The 13,501-nt window shown below is 33.1% G+C and overlaps 2 protein-coding genes and 1 long non-coding RNA gene across 5 annotated transcripts; 2 read left to right on the top strand and 1 right to left on the bottom strand.

Annotated features, from left to right (window-relative positions):
• Positions 1-17: 17 nt before the first annotated feature.
• On the bottom strand, positions 18-1,827 carry LOC149738597 (uncharacterized). Of its 2 annotated transcripts, none has more exons than XM_089875078.1 (2): positions 1,309-1,827; positions 18-1,263 (listed from the first exon to the last, which is right to left on the bottom strand). In XM_089875078.1, exons 1-2 carry the CDS (start codon positions 1,337-1,339, stop codon positions 431-433), a joined length of 864 nt encoding a protein of 287 aa, XP_089731204.1. In that variant the 5' UTR covers positions 1,340-1,827; the 3' UTR covers positions 18-430. The 2 variants fall into 2 exon arrangements, with proteins under 2 accessions (XP_089731204.1, XP_089731205.1); XM_089875079.1 differs by having other exon boundaries at positions 18-1,251; positions 1,309-1,824.
• A 431-nt stretch (positions 1,828-2,258) lies between these two features.
• LOC149738595 (uncharacterized) lies at positions 2,259-12,987 on the top strand. 2 transcript variants are annotated; one of them, XM_089875065.1, is made up of 18 exons: positions 2,260-2,522; positions 2,837-2,992; positions 3,295-3,423; positions 3,698-3,842; positions 4,269-4,475; positions 4,691-5,292; positions 5,664-5,694; positions 7,772-7,837; positions 8,174-8,285; positions 8,464-8,627; positions 8,950-9,056; positions 9,341-9,457; positions 10,145-10,258; positions 10,638-10,757; positions 11,268-11,372; positions 11,791-11,870; positions 12,123-12,156; positions 12,308-12,987. In XM_089875065.1, the coding sequence occupies exons 1-18, from the start codon at positions 2,454-2,456 to the stop codon at positions 12,482-12,484; spliced, it is 2,535 nt and encodes an 844-aa protein (XP_089731191.1). In that variant the 5' UTR covers positions 2,260-2,453; the 3' UTR covers positions 12,485-12,987. The 2 variants fall into 2 exon arrangements, with proteins under 2 accessions (XP_089731192.1, XP_089731191.1); XM_089875066.1 differs by lacking the exon at positions 10,145-10,258 and having other exon boundaries at positions 2,259-2,522.
• On the top strand, positions 5,702-7,275 carry LOC149738596 (uncharacterized). The gene is made up of 2 exons (XR_016384642.1): positions 5,702-6,339; positions 6,412-7,275. It is a non-coding gene; the product is annotated as an uncharacterized LOC149738596 (long non-coding RNA).
• Positions 12,988-13,501: the final 514 nt, after the last annotated feature.

The raw sequence follows: 13,501 nt of genomic DNA, 5'->3' as shown, positions 1-13,501 counted from the left end.
GATTTTACCATTAAGTGTCTAAAAATTGTTAACTGATTTATTGTTAAATTGGAATTACAAAACAAATTTAGGATTGTTCACTTTGCAAGCGGTATACAGGTGACACAACTACAGAAACTATTGTAGCGCAATGTAGTAAGGGTACAAAAAATTAAGAAAACAAACGTGAGATCAACCTGGTTAATTAGCACCTTCCACACGATCTTGTACAAACAAGTGGTCTACATTATAGAAAACATGGCACATTACCGCATTATTGGTAGCATGCAGCATGCTGCTGTATATTATAGTTGAAACACAATTTACAGAGCATAAGTGCAATTTATGTGAAAGCTTACAAGCTTAACTCTAGGCAGGATACATGGAAAAGTTCACTATACAAGTATATGACGGAACACAGAGACATTAGATGTGCAAACCCGGTGGATTTTTATATGAACACTTCATCATCATCATAAGACTCAGAAGAAGGTGGCAGCTCATTGCCCTGTTCTGCTACTTTTTTATTCGTTTCTGAGCTAACACTGGCAGCTTTTTGTGAAACCAATGACTTGGTGGAGTCAGATTGGGACAAAGTTTTATCTCCGATAGTGAAGACCGTGTCTGTTTTCGGAGAAACTTCAAGCAATACACTTGATGTATGGTTCGTAGGTAGTGAGGCATGCTGGGCGGGTACAGCTGAAAAAGAAATCGACCCTCTGGCTGGTTGATCTTTCTTCTCCGGCATAGTAGCAGAGGAGCGGAGACTGGTGATCCTTGGATGTTGGTAACTAATGCTCCGTTGAAACATAGATTGAGAAGAGCGCCCGATTCTTCCTGTTGATGATCGTTTGCTTTGTCCTCGGACAATTGAGTCGTTCTTTCGACTTGAAGTATCCGATTTATCGCGACTTGACGAGTTCTTTTTTCGCCTCGACTTCCAGCGGAAACGATCCCGCATCGACATGCTTGCCACCTCACTGTACTTGGGAGGCGGGGGATCGGAGCAAAGAATGTTTTCGATGTTCGGCAGCGCATCGTTTCCAGTTGCAGTTGGAGTGAGAGGAACAACCTCATGAAGCTCACTGAGGTCATCGATCGCAATTGAAGTTGTTTGGTTCGTCATTTCGAAGTTGAACCCACAAACAACACAATGGGAGGATGATCGGCAGAAGAGGCACAAACAACAGATGGTCATGCAGAACATCATCGCTACAATCATGGCGATTAAGATGTAGTCTGAAGTTGTACCAGCGACTCCTTCTCCCGAGTCTGCATTTTCATCTAGACCGTTATTTGGTATAATATCATTGTTAATGTTATTTTTACCGTTCATATAGTTTTCATCAAAGGTTTTCATGCTTTGGCTCAAGTAATGCTAATGTACTCTGCTATTTAAATATTTAACATGGATTGAACATAAACCCTTCCAATATGACAGCATGCGCAAAAATATCGCAGTTACTACACAGTATTTTAGTAATAATATAGGTTAAATTATATAGCTACGCCAACCAATTATACATAACTGCACAGTAAACACAATAATACAAGAACTACGGAAAATATCACTTAAAATGTCCAATAATTAGTTCCAAATTATATAAATTTCCACGAATCCATGAAACTCCTGCCAACCTAAACAGAAACTCTCTTTTATGAGGAACAAAAGGTTTAAACAAAAAAAATCAAAAGCGTTAGTTGTTTAGCGCAGGTTTAGCGTACTAAAAGTTACATCTCACGGTCATTTTTCTCTCATTTTAGGAATCGCCGCGTTCTTTTCTCTAATAAGGCGAAGGAAAAAGGGAAAACGATAAGATAAGAAAAAGTCAATACGGCAGGTCGTGTGTGATGTGATTAAGTCAAAGTTCGTGATCTTTTACCAATGATGGAAGATAAAGTAATATCAAGAATAAAAGTTCCTTTCAAATGTTTTATATTTATAAACAAAGCATACTTTCTCAATTGATTCTTTGCCACGTGTTGCTATGCTTGCAAAAATACAAACACATTTGTTCGTTTGTTTTTACTTGTGTGAAATCAACCGAAACAATCTTTGACTTTCTTAAAACATATGACGTACTTTAAAGGGGACACAAACGTATTAATTTTGAAAACATTTCTACAAATTTAAATAGCACAATACATTTTACATAATTATAAGTCAACGTAATCAGAAATATAGTAAGTGTTATTTACCAAATCTAAGTTTATTTTGTATTATACTTCTGCTTGGCCACTGACCACTTTAAAACACCATCAAAGAATGTCATTTTTACCTAACGTTCGCTTACGACGGTTGAGGAGTGGTCGTTAGTTGCGCGAAAATCGAGTGGATGGGAATCAGCGTGTGTATGTTTATTACTGGCTGTGGATCGTTCAATAGCAGTTGCCAATAAAGTTTACAAAAAAAGCTTTTGTTTTAAGTAAAATGTTTAGATACTAAAGTCAAATCATCCATACATTACACAGATATGGATATGGAAAAAATTCTCGACCAGTTGTTGATGCCACCACCATCATTTTCAAATGACTCTTTGCGGGTAAGAATTTCATATTTTTGGCGATTTCTGCTTATGCAATTATATTTCAGTCAGTAGTATGGCAGGTGCACAGGCGATATTTTTTACCACACATACCAATTAATTGAGAATGAACCAAATGTATATATATATCAAATTAACTAGGCTTTCCTAATGGGGCTTGCAATTGTATGTGGTATGTGCCATGCCATGCACATTGATTTTTAATGATTGCCTGCAAGCTGCACAGAAAATATAACTGTCTTGCATCCGCGAGATCTCGTCCGGAGCATATTCTGTAGACTGGCATGTTTGCAATGATTATTTTTTTACAGAATGGTAGCACTACGAGTTTAGATCGAAGCAATAACTCATCAAGCAGCAACAGCAGTTGGCTCTCTGAGTCCTCGTGTGGTTGTCACTCACCGCGATCACCAATTCAAAGATCATCAAATATTATTTTTCACAGAAAACCCATTCTTCCACCAATGGTAAACCTTAACCTATAACGTATTACATTTTTTGTTTTTTTTACTATGGTGTCCAGTTCATGGAAAGAATGTTCATTAGTAAACCTACTGAAAAGTGCGTTACTTCAACATTAATGTTAAATTTAGTGTTAAAGTGAATGAAGTTTTTCATAAGGCAGGATGGTACTTAGCTCGAAATTGGCCAACCTGTCTAATTCATAAGACTGATTTTATATTGGGCCACTTTATCAATACATATCAGACAACCCTGTATAAACAGTTCCCATGCTCAGTGTCATGACTTGTGTCCTATGTTTTGACAGGTTTGTTGCGCCTCCAAAGTTGAAATGCAAGTTTATCGGAACAAGGCGTTGGAAAAAGAACGCAGACGTCGTCAAAGATGTACCAACAACCTTATCTCGAAAGTAGAAGCAATTCTATCAAGTGTGGAGGTATCAACATAGTGTTCAATCTATCTATCAATGGCTATCATAACACTGTTTGACTGTTGGTAAAGCAACAAGTCTAAACAACTTACCTTATTGAGAAAAGATTTGGAAAATTCAATTGCTTGTTGGCCAATGTAGATTGAACCTTATAAAACATTTTTTAGTGCATTTGAGTAGGCTATGTATCCTAACATAATAAGTTATGTGTTGTGCAAAATCTAAACAAATAGAAAAGCGTCAAGTTCCATAAATTAATAATTAAATATTGTCACCACAGACTGATAGTGGACCTTCAAGTCAGGAGAGTTCACCAAAAATTCCCCTTGCTTCAAGCACTTTATGTCTGACCACTGGACCAATAAACATACAGGAAGAACCAGATGAAGTAACCAAGTCGCTGCAAGATACCAATGAAACAACAGGTTTTATGGATTTTTTAATAAATCTTTCTTAAATAGTTTATGGATTTGTGCTACGAAAACTGAAACAGACAAAAATCATGTCCAACCAAATTTTGCATTTTTATGAGCACCAGATTAGGGTTGGAATCGCTAAATTTAATACAGCTAAACGGTCTAAGTTTTGTTATTTTCAATATTATCAAATCCTACAAATTTAATGACTGTAGATTTTATTATCCTTGTTAAAAATAAAATATTGTTAAAAATTTTTATATTTTAATCCTAAATTTTTTAACTATGTGTGTTTTGAGGTAACATGCCAACTCTGGCCTGAGTCCTATAGAACCTGTAATATATAGTTAAGTATATAAATAGAATTTGTAATAGCTAATAGGTCTTTGTTAAACTAAAATATTAATAATTAGATAACCATATTTTTATCTTTAGAAACAGAGAGAGCTACACAAGTGTCTTCCTCCGATTCGGAAACTGCAAAATCTTCAGAAACCTCTGATTCTTCCAGTGAGGAAGAAAACAGTTTCCAGGAAAATGCGTACCGGAAGAGCCTCCAAAATCTTCTTCAAAAATCTTTAACTCTTGATGCTTCACTCAATAATTCAACTGCAACCAAACCTGAAATTAAACTCTTGCAAGGTTGGTAATACTGCATTGATTTAAGGTTCTTATTTACAAGATTAATTTATAATAAACTAAGGTTTTATGCTGAAATTTAAACACTGTATAACAATTTGGGGCAAACAGTTTTTTAACAATTAAAAAGTCGATAAAGTTTATTTTTAAAAAAAAATGGTAGTTTATTAAGAAGAAACATACAGTGTGTTTATATAAGTTTAAACATATCTTTGCAGCTGCTGGTTCTTCCACTCCATCCTCATCAAGTGGGAATACTTGGGCTGAAAACACACAAGCCACTGTAGTTTTCAACCATAATCCTCCCGCATCAGTTGATCATCATTCGAACACAGATGATGAGGAGAGCCTAACATCCGGAGACTTGAGTGTGATGAACAGCACAGCTAGTCATTTCGTGGACTCTGTATTGGATGCAGTAAGGAGCGAGTTAGGAGCCTTTGCGAGCATGAGAACTCTTCCGAGTAAGAAATCGCCTTCAGAGGAAGAAGATTGCTCCTCTTCACCAAAACCAAGGACTCCTAAAAAAACAATTGAAGCAGTCTCTACAAGTACAGATACCTCTCCATGCAAAGCAACGGAACATATTAACAAAGCTTTAAAAATAATAAACAATGAACTGGCATGCAATAAGAACGACTCTTCACCAAATTCTCAACTTTTAAAGTCTGTGGAAAATTCTGAACTTCTCACTTTATCATCACTGCAAGGGGATAGTTCAGAGGTATCTCCTGCTGCTTGTGATGTCACAATGTCAACTGTGACTCCAGAAACAAAGGAATTAATGGCTTCATATAAGAATGCACTGGAAGCAGAGGAGGTTAGTTATATAAATATAAATTGTGAAGTATATATATATACATTTTTACTCTAATGTATCAGTTACTAGTTGTAAACATGTCCCTAAAAAAAATAACTACAGGTTGCACACGGTTGCAAACGCTTGCAGATATTTTGGTTATTTCGATAACTCAAAAACCATTCAAGGTATCTGACCAAAAGTTGGTTTGTTATACTCGTACAGTCATTTGACATCTATTGAACGTGACCGTCTCGCATTTCTGTTTAAAATAATTAAAATATCTGCAACCATTTGCAACCGCACGCAACCTGTAGTTTTATTAGGGAACCGTTGTAAACCCCCAAAAATGTAAACTGTTTGTATTCTAAAACCTATTCATTTTGTTTCAGAAATCTGAGGAAACTGCAGAAAATACGACAGGTAATATTAAAGAGTCCGGCCCACGGTTCTCATGGTTGCGCAGTTTTTTGCATAAGAATAAAGTTTTATGTCTACTGATGCTAAATTAACAGCCAGTTTGTGAAAATTCGCTTTAATTTAAAAGTTATGAACGTTTAAAAAATCAAATTTCAAAGTTGTAAAAAACGTCACTCGCGGGCACTGTGACGTCACAATGCAATATTTCGTTTATGGGGAAAACCCGGCCTATCAGCGATTTATCGTTTATTGGTGCAGTTTTGATAGATAAGCAAATCAAAACGTTTTTTAAGGTATTAACAGTACTTATGGCTTTAGCAACTTATTGGAAACTATTTCCTAGGGATCCGTGTATAACCACACAAAATAGCCTACCAAGCTTAGTGGAGAATTCGTGACTTTCTAGGGTTCAGATTTTAAATTCTTTTTCTTTTTTCCCTATATGGCATAGACTATATTTATATCTGTATTTAAAGTTACCATATAGGAGTTTACCATAAGCCGAGTAATCATGCCTGATAGGTGTTGTGTTTAAAATAGCAAGACAAGAATGACTAAAGTAATAATAAGTATATATATATAGGTGTGTGTGTTTTCATTTTCAAAAGGAAGAGCGGGGCTTAGAAAAAAGCAAGCAACATTACATTGGTATGCGGGTCATCTCATATTTGTAGTGCACATTTTACTTCAGGTAGTTTTACTATGATATGTTCTCATTAGGATATGCAAGGAAACTTGTTCGGATCAGGTAAGTAGCATTTATTTGGAGAGCGCAGAAGAAGAGATCCACCATCTGGTACAATCATTCTTTATTCAAAACAATGAAAATAATCCAATACTTAAATATGTATTTCTAGTAATGTTGAATGTACTTAATTTAAAACAACATAACTCTTGCATGAATTACATTTAGTATAAAACAAGACCATTCAAAACTAAATGATGAAATATTCTTGCAAATGTTGTTGAACTGTCACTATAATGTTGTTCGCTTATACTTTTGATCAGTAATGATGGAACCTTTCTGTTTTCCTTTTCCAGTCATTCCGGTACCTATCGAACAAAGTTCTGATCAGCTGTGTAGCGATACTGTCTAAACAAAATAAACACCATAAACATGTGATTGACCAACTTTTTGGTATGAAGGCCAACAAATCAACAATAAATGCTATACTAGAGTAAATTGATTTCACTAAATTTGTATTCCATGCTCAGGTCTCAGTCAAGAATATCATATTTGCAACACATATCTGTTTACACAAATTTCAACAAATTCAGGAAAAAAGACAGTGCAAACTTTAACCAACAGACTTATTAAATGTCACATTTTTTTAATAAATGCTATTCTTGGTCAACCCACCAAATTGTGTTATTGATTTGCTCAGCTTCACTTATTTTCCATGGTCTTGGCCTGTCTACTTCCCCAACACTTGCTGGAAGTACAGGTTCAAACTGGAAAGGCTCAATATCTATTGCTAGTGGACTAGGATCTTCACTTATGTCACTTCATTAGATGAAATACTTCTACCTGACTATACATCACACACTGACACTTTTACATTATTGTTAACTGACAAATTTAAATAGCGTAATACTGTAATACACTTACAAACAATTTTAAAAAATATTAATTTTAAACTAAAATCAGGCCACGGCAATACCTACGCATATTTCTTAATTTAAAAGTAACAGAAAATGCTATGTCGACGGTACACTCTGTTTTGCTGCAAACAGCAAAGCCTAAATCAGCTGATCGATTAGAAAAGATCGTGACGTAATTTACGTCATAGTGCCCGCGAGTGACGCAACAACAGGCGAATTTTTTGGCACATTTTAAAACGTTTTTTTGGCCAAACTAAATATTTTTTTCACAAAAAATTACCACAGATAGTATTTATTAAGTGTAAATTTTCATTTAAAACCACCTTGTATGAGCGTGGTCCAGACTCTTTAACAATTATGATGTAAAATGTAACATTAAAAATATTTGAAACTATGTATTTTGAATTTAGGAATTCGTATGTCTTTGTAAGGTATGCATTCATTCATTTAATATTTATAACATTATCTCTCTTTTTAGATGAAGTTGTGAATAAATCAAGTCAATCAACGGACTCAGCTGCATATTCACAAACATTAAGCAAAGGTTTGTAATCTTTTACTCTTTAAACTTTAAATATTTTACAAATTGAACAAAAACGTTAAAATTCTGCTCTATGCTCCAAATAAGCAATTCTAAAACTAAAAACATTTTTTTCTGAAAATTTATCACCACTGATGACCATGTTGGCCTTTTTTTCAAGTAAATAACATTCAATGCTCATTCACATCAGCTTTTAGTGTTATTTTTCTAGATAAATAGTTAGTTTAGGACGACCTAAATAAACTAAAAATTTGATATTGAAATAAATTACCATTAAAGCTGTTTTAGAATTAGTATATATACATTAATAGTTTATTTTATTTATTTTTTTATTTTCAGCTTCTTCAACTTTGTCATCTCACGATGAGACAAGAGGACATCGTGTGAGGTCCGGCTCCTACTCCCTGGATGCTCCATCTCCATTCCTCATCAATACAAAGAACATCCACTCGTGAGTATCGGATGCAACAGTTGTGCATGAACAACAGTTCATGATGTTTCATTTTTTGCTCTTTTATGAAATATCTTAAGAGCTATGGGCGCAACTAGGGTATTTTTGCTGTCATGACAGAACCCCCTCTCAAGTATTTTAGATTTATCTGCCACTCCATAAAATGAATCTTGATCAGAATATATTCGATTGATGCGGATGATGAGATTGGATCAGAGACGACAGAAGGAAGTGTTTATTGTCGAGATGTGAAGAGGAGGTTGGAGATGCCGTCTGACTCCGAGGAAAGTCATGCATCAATGAGTCGGAGCTGCAGCAAGAGATCCACTACGACATCGAAAGGTTTGTTGTGTTTTTAGAATATGACAGCGGTTCTCAAACTGTGGGTTGGGTTGTAAATTGTCAAAGGAGTATTCAAGTTATATTTGTACAAACCAGAATGTTGTGCTATTGGTGTATTCAGCAGCAGTTCTCAAAGTGTGTGTCGCAACAACCTGGTGTATTGTTTTTAATGTTTTACTTGTTCAAACCGTTTTAAAATTTTCTGCCATAGCTGGAATTGAAAAAAACAATCACAGTTAAACAGTAATTTCACTATTTTTTCAATATTGAATGAAAAATTTGATGAAGCCTTATTATGTGACCACATGTTTCGTTTTCACAGATGGAACAAAAGTAAACGAATATTGTAAAATGCTTGAAAAGCAACATCAAGATGAATTGAAAGCTCTGCAAGAACAGCATGAACTACAACTTAATCTACTACAGAAGGTATATATTTTACAATATTTTATAAAAAAAAATGATGAAAAATTTTTTCCTTTTAAAATTGTACCTACCTTGTTCATTTCCACAACTTTTTGGATTTTTTTTGCAAATTGCTTGCTAATATATGCAAACAGGTTAAGGTAAAAGTATTAAAACTGAATTTTTCAACTAAAAGTCTTATAACTGAATTTTTCAACAAAAAGTCATATTACTGAATTTTTTTAATTAAAAGTCTTATAACTGAATTTTTCAACTAACAGTCTTATAACTGATTATTTTTAAACTAGGAATTGTTGAAAAGTCAGCCACACCTGGCCGTTTCTGTTGAATCTATTACAAAGATGAACTTACAAGACCTTGATGTGGTCACCAAACCGGTTCCGACTGGTCAAAACTTGAATAAGGTTTGTTTTGATTACAATTAGTTATTTTACAGTGGTTTACCTGTTGAACTGTAATGGAACATTTTTTGTGTTTAAACTTTAAATTATGTTGCATACATTAGGCAATAGTAGTGTGTATGTATATTTCGATATTAAGTTGTCATTCAAATTTCCCTTAACCTTTTTAGTTGTATCCTACTGCTAGTTTGGGTTAAGTTATATCAGGATTTAGCAACCACATTTTTATTCCAATTCATTCAATGTTTTGAGATAATATTACTTTTGTTACGTAAGCAAAGATATGAATACATTACTGTTTTGTAATTTGATGTTCCAACATACAACCAACATACGAGTGTATTTTCATTTTTTTAGCAGTAAAATACACCACTTACTTTTTAACACAGGTCTTAGAAAAGCTACATAATACATTCAGTGTGTACATTAATGTTTTGTAATTTTTGAACCATACATAGTGTATTGTCACTACTCATTTCATATGCTGCGTTAGCAGTTAAAAAAAACAATACACTCTTTTTTTAGTTAAATACACCACTTATTCATTTAACACAGGTGTCCGAAAAACTACATAATTCATTCAGTGTGGACATTAATGTTTTGTAATTAAATTTTTGTACCATACATAGTGTATTGTCATTTCATATGACGCGTTAGAAGTTAAAAAAACCGCACACTTTTTTAACACAGGTGTTAGAAAAGCTACAGCCAAGCTTTTGTAAGTTAAGTGCGTTGATTAAAGGTCATCTTACAAGGAGGTTGTTACGTTCGCGACCTGCACAAGATATCATGCAAACTATAAGGGTTCGTTATTTCATGCATTAATCATGAAGTATAAACTTAAATTGAACGATATGTGTTCTTAAGTATAATGTTGCATTTTAATCTGTCGTTTGTATATTTTAATAAAAAAAATTGTCAAATAAAAAATGATATTGTGCGATAAATAATACTCAATAAGGTCTAACAAAATTAATATTTTACAAAAAAAAACTGAAAAACATGATTGAATTTCAAAAACATTGTATTGGAAATTATTTGTCATAACTTTATACGTAAATTTAACTCACATATTCTAATTTGTTTACTTACAAAAAATTAAAAGTTTGAAAAATATATAATCTCTGTATAATGTGTTTGAAAAATAGTTTAAAAAATTTATAATTACCTATGTATTAAACAGGACACAAGTCGAACAATCTTATCAATCAAAAGTGATGAAGTTTCAAACTTAGCAAATTCAAACGGGAGCAACGAGAGTTCAAAACAAGATGAAACTTTTCTTGATCGACTTTTCCTGCAGGTTATTGTCTATACAAAACACATACAATGTTATATCACAATTTTAAAAATAATTAAAAAATAAAATTATATATATATATATATATATAACAATTTTTAAAATATATTTTCCTATGTAACAGTACTTTTAAAATATATTCCAAAAGTGGGTTATGGGATTTTGTTTATTAAGCTAACAATGAATCAAAAACCTTTGGGCTATTTTTAAAAGTTAAATCCTGTATATAATACGGTCAGAAAACTTGTGTTAGAAATTGGAAAATATGGTTGAGGTATGATAAATATTTAACTTAACAAAACCATGCGATTGACTCTCAAAAACACAACGGTTTACGCAAAACATAAAGATCATGAAAATATAAAACAGTGAAGTACCTTACGAACACATCATTACAATAGTTATACCACATTTGTATACTGGTACTGCAGTGCAAGTACAACAATTTTTAGCTAATAACGTAAGGATTGGCCAGGAACGAATTATTAAACAACAAATATTGACATTTTTTAGCTACAAGCGGCAATGTACGAACTGCATGAATTGTTTTTCGAAACTTCAGTTCAGGAAAGAATGGAAATTATTTCCCAATCAAGAATCATTCAACTTAAACCAAAGGTAGGATGAGCCAAAAATTAGATAAATATAACTTACACTACAGCATAAAACTGCACTTCATGGTAAATTCTTAGCCATGGTTTAGTGCAATTTATATTTGTCAGTGTGCATTTTAATATATTTGTAAAATTTTAGCTATTTTAGTGCAATTTATATTTGCCTAAACTTTACAAACGCTATTTGAGTGAGGTCCTACAGCAAAGCACACAATAGGACCTGGAATTTAAGCCAGAATTGGACCATTAGTGTAATAATTCAGTGTTCAATGCTCCAAAATAATATATTAACTATGGAACTTCACTTATATAGGAAATCTGTCTATTTATAAGATAAAAAAATTAGAAAGTAGGTCAAAAGTAAGTCAACCACATTTAAATTACTTACGTTTATAATCCTGTCTTGATAATTTTATTTCCAGCCTTGCATGTTGGGTAGAAGCAACCCCCCAAAACTATCCGCTGCTACCATCAAATCTATGCAAAGGAAAAAGCAGGAAAAGTAAGTCAAAATTTTACTATTATCAGTTTTAATATACTATTATAGTAATAATATATTGCAGTTATTCGGATGTTTCATTTTCAATAATATCCTATTTTCATCAATATAAAATAATCACCCACAAAGTCACATAAGCTAACACGAGGTGTATGAACACCAGTGTTATAACAACTGTCGTTTTCTGGCCACGCGAGGATAAAGTAAGTTACATTCATTCATTCATTCATTCATACTTTTTTCTATATATTTCAGAATAGACACAAAAGGAAAAGCCGCTCCAAAAGAGGTAAACATGGTGTGACGTTAATATTAAGATTTAAGGCCCACTGTGTTGACTATAATTGTTCACATATAAACATATAACTGTTATGTGTGGTAAAAATAACATATGCTGTTCTTTTCTAATGTCCGAAACCTAATTTTCTACATATGTTTAGATAAAAAGCAAAATATCTCACATTTGGAAAGCTAGCAGTAACAAAGTAAACAAACAAAAATCACCACAAGGTCACTTGAAAAAGCCCCAAGTGAACAAAGAACATGCACGAGCTGCACAAAGTCGCCCATATTCGCACCATGGTCTATCCAATGGACTGACACCTACAGTGCGATAATTGCAGTTTACTGTATTGTGTGTTCCAGTTTTCTATTTCTTCACATTAGTGTAGTGTTAGTAACCCTTGATATTTTGATGTTTTTGTTTAAGTGTTTTGAGTGTGTTTATTTATATAAAGTGCTCATAAAGAATTGCCATTTAGTTTGCATTGGTTTGGTTCACATAATCTTACTGAAAACTTTTGGGGATCAAATCAATGCAATGTAAATGGCAACCTAGTTAGCCTGTGTTAAGATACCAGCTAGGTTTAGATGTGCTAATCCATCCTCAAAATATCAATCATTAAATTTGCTGCTATCGTCAAACAAATTGCGTACTTTAAACTTGAAGTACTTTTGCTGCTATGTGAGCCGTATTTTGGACATGTTTTTTGCGTAGTACTTTTGCTGCTATCTAAGCCCTTACTTTTTGGACATTTTTTTGCGTATTCTAAGTTAGCATTTCGTTGTGCGTAAATTGTAGTGTTAGAGTTTATACGCAAATAAAGTTTTGATTTTTGAACACTTGTGCGACCACAAAGATACTTTTGCATTAAACAGCTTTTGTTCTTCGGTTTGTCACGATGCTCATTAAAAAAATATTCCAAAAAATCAAAACCTAGCATTTTACCTAAAAACATTATGTATGCGAGAGAATTAAAGCTTTCATAGCAAAAAATGTATGAAAAAGACAAACATAAATTATTTTCGTGATAAACATAAAATATTCTTAAAAGACTTAAGAATATTTGTTGTGACGACCGTAAATGCACACAAAGTATATTACTTGTTAACATAACTTTTAGACATTAGGTTTGAAACAGCTGTTAGAACTAGTAAAATTGGGCTAAACAACATTCTTAATTAAGCTGTGAATTCTATGTTTACAGTTTACGTTAGAGATTAACTGTTCCATAAATATTCATAAAAAATTTCACACTCTTTATCAATTTAACAATAAGGTAGCTGTAAGTTTTAGGAGATTAAAAATGGTCGTGAACAAAAAACGTCCTGACTTGGACAATAAAAACACAAGA

The sequence above is a fragment of the Ciona robusta genome, chromosome 3, assembly GCF_009617815.1.
Source record: "Ciona robusta chromosome 3, ASM961781v2".
Classification (NCBI taxonomy): Eukaryota; Metazoa; Chordata; class Ascidiacea; order Phlebobranchia; family Cionidae; genus Ciona; species Ciona robusta.
Note: the sequence above shows the minus strand (reverse complement) of the source record. Positions and strands in the feature narration are given on the sequence as shown.